Consider the following 6,943-nt stretch of genomic DNA (forward strand, 5'->3'; position numbering starts at 1 on the left):
GGGGGGTTGGCTGGTAGCGGGCACATTGAGGTAACTGGCCTTGGTGCAGCAGAGAAAGTAAATCTCCGGCACTGACAAGGGCGCATCCATCTGAAATTTGTAAATCCCGACTGTCATGATATTTTTGCATTTGTGCCCTTTTGCCTGTGCTGGAATAGACTGCACTAAAGGGCCCGTTCCCCCTAAGGCTTTTGCTGGGGAGTTAAAATTGATGTAAACCCAAATTGGATGACATTTACTTTGCTGTGCATCATAAAATTTGCCATTAAAAAAAACAAAACAGAATCCATATGCTCACACCGAATCATCCTTCATCATTAGTGCTGCTGATCTCCTGAATCTTCTTCCTATCTTTATGCACCTCAGCGATGGCTGCATGGCATTTTTCTGGGTGGAACAGTGGAATGTACCTCTGTATTGTGTGTTAAAATGGCCTCCAATAGAAGCCCATGTGACAGTGTGACAACGTAGGAGCACAATTGGGAGACAGGGATAGATCGTTGTCAGTCTATAAAAGGAAGTGCCTGAACAAGAACCCTAATAGCAGCATCACCAGGAATTATTTTACAGAAAGCTGCACATACAAAATGACAATGTTAACGCTCATAAGAGATTGAAGTGATTGGGTTGACATTTATTTTAAACTTCCAAAACTCCAAGAACAGAGCCAAGAACTTTAATAGGGAAAGCTCAGCAGTGGAGCCTCTAGGGAATATACAAATGGGGTGACTCAGCTGACCAGACTCCACTTTCGACTAAAATTGCATTTTTGGGTTAAGGTGTAAATGACTGAACCTAGGTCTTGTTTTGGCTCCAATAGACCCATCGCTGTGCTGCGTTCCCGCTGTGCCCATTCTGAGTAGTTCCCACCATCCCTGTGCTGAGTTCCCGGGTCTGTACCCCCGCTGTGCCCATTATGAGGGGTTCCCACCATCCCTGTGCTGAGTTTCCGGGTCTGTACACCCGCTGTGTCCATTATGAGGGGTTAATTTTGTTTATTGAAAATATTACAAACAAGAACTTATATACAATAAAACAATAATAAATAAATGAATGAATAAAACATATATACAAAATAATTGAATATAACTATACAAAACAAAGGGCAATAACATCAAACAGAAAAATCAATGCGCACAGCATAATCCCTATGAGAGAGCCAGACTAAGGAACATCACCGTCACCATGCATGTCGCCTCTTATCAAAAATGTATTTGATCTGAAAATCTCGGGGAGTGAAGAAAGGACAGAGAGAAAAGCCGCACACCCCGAGATCAACATGCAGCAGCTACAGAGTCCTGATATTCCTCCACGCCTTTATCCAGGCCCCCTGCTGCCACCTGTCTTTCTCAAGACCCCGAATCTTCCCGACCTCACCCAGAATGTCCTGCACCACCACCTGGACAGGGAGGATTTTACTCCGCAAGGATACCTGACACCGTGCACTCCACGTGAAATAACGGACTACGAGACTAACTAGAAAAAGTGTTTCCAAATCATAATCCCGGCGAGTCTGGAATGCCAGCTCCCACCATCCCTGTGCTGAGTTCCCGGGTCTGTACACCCGCTGTGCCCATTATGAGGAGCTCCCACCATCCCTGTGCTGAGTTCCCGGGTCTGTACACCCGCTGTGCCCATTATGAGGAGCTCCCACCATCCCTGTGCTGAGTTCCCAGGTCTGTACCCCCGCTGTGCCCATTATGAGGGGCTCCCACCATCCCTGTGCTGAGTTCCCGGGTCTGTACACCCGCTGTGCCCATTATGAGGGGCCCCCACCATCCCTGTGCTGAGTTCCCGGGTCTGTACACCCGCTGTGCCCATTATGAGGGGCTCCCACCATCCCTGTGTCTCCTGCCTGTGCTGGTTCCTACATGTGAGATCTTCGGCTGCGTGTGTGAGTCTGGGGGGGGGTTACAAAGTCACTTTTTTTTACTAGCGTAGTTTTCAAAGTGAATAAAATGTCAATCTGCTGTCCCCGGGATGGTCACATTGTCCCGCAGAATCGCCCGGTCAGCACTTTGTAGGTCAATTATGCAGTACGGAGGGACAGGAAATCTCCGGCTCAGGCGCGCGGTGAAGGGCAGGCTTAATCTGTGAACAAGCGGCGTGCGTTTCCTCCGCGAGAGGCTAATTAGGAAAAGTTCATAAATAATACATCGGCTATGGATCTTTAGAGAACTTAAATACATTTTACTGCGACACAGGAAGCGGGCCACGTACACACAGCCGCCCACTCCTGGCCTCAAAACCCTTAAATTAATAATGTTTATTCCGCGCGGAGATGATTAAATGTGCGGCGTTTCCGCGCGTCTGCCGAGAAATAATCACTTTCGTTTACACTTGTTTAATTAGCTTTGATTAGATCAGCTATTCGTGTGATTTATGGATCTTTGCCGGGAACGTCTGAGCGCTCAGGTCGCCGATACCCGGAGTGGATGAAAAGTTGCGTTTGTCGATCCTTCTACAACTGTTTTTTTTTGCAGGCGTGGCGGTTCTGGAAGGTCCGATGTATGCCGTGGGCGGCCATGATGGATGGAGCTACCTTAACACAGTGGAGCGGTGGGATCCTCAAGCGCGGCAATGGAATTACGTCGCCAGCATGACAACCCCCAGGAGCACGGTTGGGGTGGCAGCTTTGAATAACAAGTGAGTGTGTACGCAGAGCGGATCCACTATAGGGGTTTCATTGTGCCGGAGGACTGCTGCGGGAGGCTTGTGTGGGCCGGGGACCAATATAAATACAACTTACTACAAATACAATTGTAGGAAGAGACAAATGTATCAACTATTGTTACAACAAAGCGGGTCTTCCATGGGAAACGGACTTTGTTGACAGCCCTCCCCCCCCAACAAAAAATGCCAAAAAACTGTTCACCCCCTGTTCTTTCCATCCAGTTCTCAGAATCACACAGCACAGCCTCGTCTATAGGAGGAGGAGACCTGATTTGTTTTCCTTTTTCAGTTAAGTAACACTTAGAGGTCTTGTCCCCCCCCCCCCAGCCTGCGATTGGACAGTGAAAGGAGAAGCAGCAGACTGAGGAGCTCATCTTTCTGTCACTCTGCTCTTTCTTCCTATCAGCATGTTTCTTGTTAGCACATGAGCTCAACGGACTAGCTCCTTGTGCTGCTTCTCCCTCCCCAAGCCTAAGCTCTGCTGTACAGGGACTGCAATAGGCAGCTACTGTATTCAGGAATGTTCACTGCTTATATATTTAAAAAAATACATTTAAAGTGACATTAAACCCTCAGATTTTTTAACATAAAACAATACTGTAATGTGCGCCTTACTGTAATCCATGGTTGTTTCCCTTCTCTTTGCTGCTCTTCCTTATAAATCCTCATCTCTTCTCATGCAGGGGGAGAACTTCTGTTTTGAAATGGATACATGGTGTCTGTGTGTAGGTTCACAACCTGAGCCAGCACTACAGGAAGAGGCACTCAGCTGCAAAGGGAAGTTCTCCCCAAGCATGAGAAGACATGATGATTTAAAAGGAAGAGCAGCAAAGAGAAGGGAAACTACCATGGATTACAGTAAGGCAGAGCGGGAGGGGGGAATCCAGCCCCTCCCCTGTCACGGCAGAGAGCCGTGACAGGATCGAGAGGTGAGGGAACGCCGGTATGTGTTCGCTCACTTCCCGATCTACTGAGCCGACCTGTGATAGTCTCATTGTCATTGAGGTGAGTGGAAAAAATCACTCATCTCATAGTTCTCCTTTAATGATATATTATTCTAATATAATGAATACAGAGTTGCACTGATTTGTGTCCTATATAGACACCAATGAATTACAGATGCATTGGGGGAAAGCAAGATGGTGTGGACTGACCCCTATAGTTCTATAAGCAGTTACTACACGGGTGGCACAGTCTGCAGAGCTGTACCCATCCCAGGTCCTTTATACTGCATAACATGAAGCAGACATGGAGACACGAGATAACAGTCAGGAAACAATAACTGGCTGCTAACAAAGACCCTTCAACAATGGGGGGAACGTGACTTTCTAGCCACAGAATTCCTGAGATAACAGAAGCCTCTGGATAAACCTGGATTACAGCGCCCCCTGCAGGTGGACACGGAACAGAAACGATGCTCTACGTACCTTTCATACATTTCCTACAGATCGGAACAGCCAACATCCAGAGATAATGAAAGGAAGCCACGAACATGGCCACCATTATGTGGCGGCAGGCACCCCAGGACAATCGATCCTGGAGGAAATAGCGATGTCCCCCCTGGGGTCCTACGGGTAAGGGCTCATTCACACGAGGAAAGGCTGGCACGTACAGCTCCGTGCTGCATGCAGGACTTTGTCGGGCAGCTCCCGGGAAGGACAGGCGCTGCATGTGATTAGTACGCAGCCCCGTCCTTCTCTATGAGAGTACGCACTCACCCGCCGTGCGCACATCTGTGCGGGTGTCCGTACTCGTATGGATCCTGTCAGTGTCTGAGCCGGGACACCCGCACCCGTACGGACCTGCACTTGGAGTGAGCGTGGGCTGTGTATGGCCGCATACTGCCATAGAGAAGGACGGGGGCTGCGTACTAATCACACACAGCACCTGTTCTTCCCGGGAGATGCCTGATACGGCCGTGCACGCAGCACAGAGCTGTACATGCCGGCCTTATGTCGTGTGAAGCAGGCCTTGCAGTAAAGGTCCATTAGTTTTGTCTGGGCCCGCTCCCCCTTTAAAAATAACCCAATGTTAGATGTTCCAAAATACAGTATACTTGTAATTAGGGATGCACCGATACTAGTATCGATATCGGTGCTGATTCCGAGTATTTGGGCAAGTACTCGTACTCGCCCAAATGCTCCGATGCCTAGCACGAGTACTTCCGGTATCAGGAAGCCGGGCAGCGCGTCATTACACGCTGCCCGGTTTCGCGATTGACCTGAAACTGGCCTCGTGAGGTAAGGTTACCTTACCTTAGTATGTTAAGAACACAAAAAAAGGATAAAGCGCAATCCTGTGGGCGAACTTCAATGGGGTGGCTGATATTTGTAGGTGTGCAAAGCTCCTCACTACAGGGAGAGGACCCTGTCTATACGTAACTGCAGATAAAAACTCAAAGGACAGGAGCGCAACTACCAGGAGTGACGTGAACGGAGTGGATCTAGTGGGTCTATGCGAAGGGGGAAGATAGTAACGAGTAACGGAAAAAAAATTATCGGTACTCGGTACCAAAATACCGGTATCGGTGCATCCCTACTTGTAATGAAATAAGTTGTATCCACACTTACCCCACCCCCGTCTTCTGCTCACGGCCCCTACGCTTGGCTTTCCTATTGGCTTCAATGTATTTCACCAAAAGGGTCAAATTGTTTTTCGAATCTTCCAATTTTTAACAGAATTTGGGGAACATTTTTCCCGATAGACTACAACACTCTATAATAGAGGTAGGCAACAACATTCTGCAAGTCCCATGAGGCATTGCAAGAGTCTGCAGCTGCAGGCGTGACTACCAGAGGCAAGGCACCCAAGCTGAAGTGCCAAGACTGTATACCCCTGGTCTGTACCCCTGGTCTCAGTTTCCCTCATTGAGCTTCCTCTATAGTTCAGTGAAGAGAATAAGTTGCCCTCTTCCGTACAGATAACCTGTAATTTAGGTGATGCGGCCCTTTTAATCTATGAACAGATTGGAGGGTATATCGTTTTCGCACTAAGCACTTTTTCCTGAAATGCGACCGCAGCAGATTTTTTTTTGCTACCCTCCTTTTCCTAAACTGCAGCAGAAGCCGGTTCCTTTCATGTGCCCTTTGTGCGAGGGACGCAGCTGCGCCATTAATGGCTCTCCCAACATCCCCATTCAGCTCGGCCGAATTATTTATGCAGCTGCCGAACAATCGCTCAATCACAGACTCTTTATTCCTCCGATATAAACCCGCCGTCGCCGCTTCCGTATCGTCGCGCCGCCTTCTATTCGGGAAATCATTCTATGTAGGACGGTCTCCCTCAGCACTCGGTCTACGGACAGGATTCTGACCTATCAGCAAAGTGCAGACGCTTGAAAACATGACACCGATCATTAAATACAACGTATCCGCGGAGTGGAAACATAGAACTCAGGATCTCTCCGGGCCCCCGAGCCCCGAGCCCTCCCAGAGCCTCAACGCTTTTCTTTTCCTGTCTCATTTTTGCTCCTCACAACTTAGTAGATGTAAACCCAAACAGGGCTATTTACAGAAGGGTGAAGAGTTTGGAGGAGGAAGAAGGGAACAATCTAGGCCAACATAGCTTTCCAAACTCTTCACCCTTCTGTGAATAACCCCGATTATGAACACTGATTCGTTTCGTGAAGCACCGCGCATCCTAAACAATTGCAATTGTATCCGTTGTCACTCTATAACAGGAAGTTCCTGAAAAAGGACCTCTATGGCGGGATCACCCTGGATTATAATGAAGGATGTGGATTTGGTTTTAATAATATTATAAATACCCAGATAGCAAGCAATTGAGCTGCAAGTTTGATAATGACTCGCTAAACTATCGCAGACTTGCCGAGCTTCACAATTTTGTTGCACAATTACAGCAAGTCTGCATTGCAAGTCTCCAGACCAGCCAGCTTGCAGAGCTATTGCTAAGACCTGCAGGACTCTTGCTGTAGACTTGCCGAGCAAATTTGCTACAAATTCACAAACTGCTACAAATTCAAAAAGTGTCGCCTAGAACTTGTGCTGCTGCGAGTGTTCTGCAAGTCTACAACCTGCCAGGAATGTGTGCAGCAAGGTAACAAGAATTACAATGTAACCCCGGCACACGTTTGTGGCAAGTTATCCTTCCTATCTGGGTAGTAATGAGTGAATGTGGGCGGGTTCGGCTTGCAAATAGTTTTGCTCATCTTGCTTGAAGTTTGCGAAGAACCCCGTTAAAGTCTATGAGGGGCGAATATTGTTATTTATATTCTATGTGTAAGGCTAATAAGCATCATTTCATCAAATGA

The 6,943-nt window shown here is 47.8% G+C and overlaps 1 protein-coding gene across 1 annotated transcript in view; it reads left to right on the top strand.

The window, feature by feature from the left end:
• Nucleotides 1–6,943, top strand: part of LOC108797212 (kelch-like protein 4) — a gene marked incomplete at its 5' end in the record, with an annotated part of 25,230 nt that overhangs the window by 9,628 nt on the left and 8,659 nt on the right. Inside the window, one exon of the mRNA XM_018568786.1 lies at nt 2,484–2,646. Within this exon, the coding sequence (XP_018424288.1) occupies nt 2,484–2,646 (163 nt within the window). The remainder of the gene's footprint in view (nt 1–2,483; nt 2,647–6,943) is intronic.

This window comes from Nanorana parkeri, unplaced genomic scaffold, assembly GCF_000935625.1.
Source record: "Nanorana parkeri isolate BGI_ZX_2015 unplaced genomic scaffold, ASM93562v1 scaffold1243, whole genome shotgun sequence".
In the NCBI taxonomy this organism is placed as follows: domain Eukaryota; kingdom Metazoa; phylum Chordata; class Amphibia; order Anura; family Dicroglossidae; genus Nanorana; species Nanorana parkeri.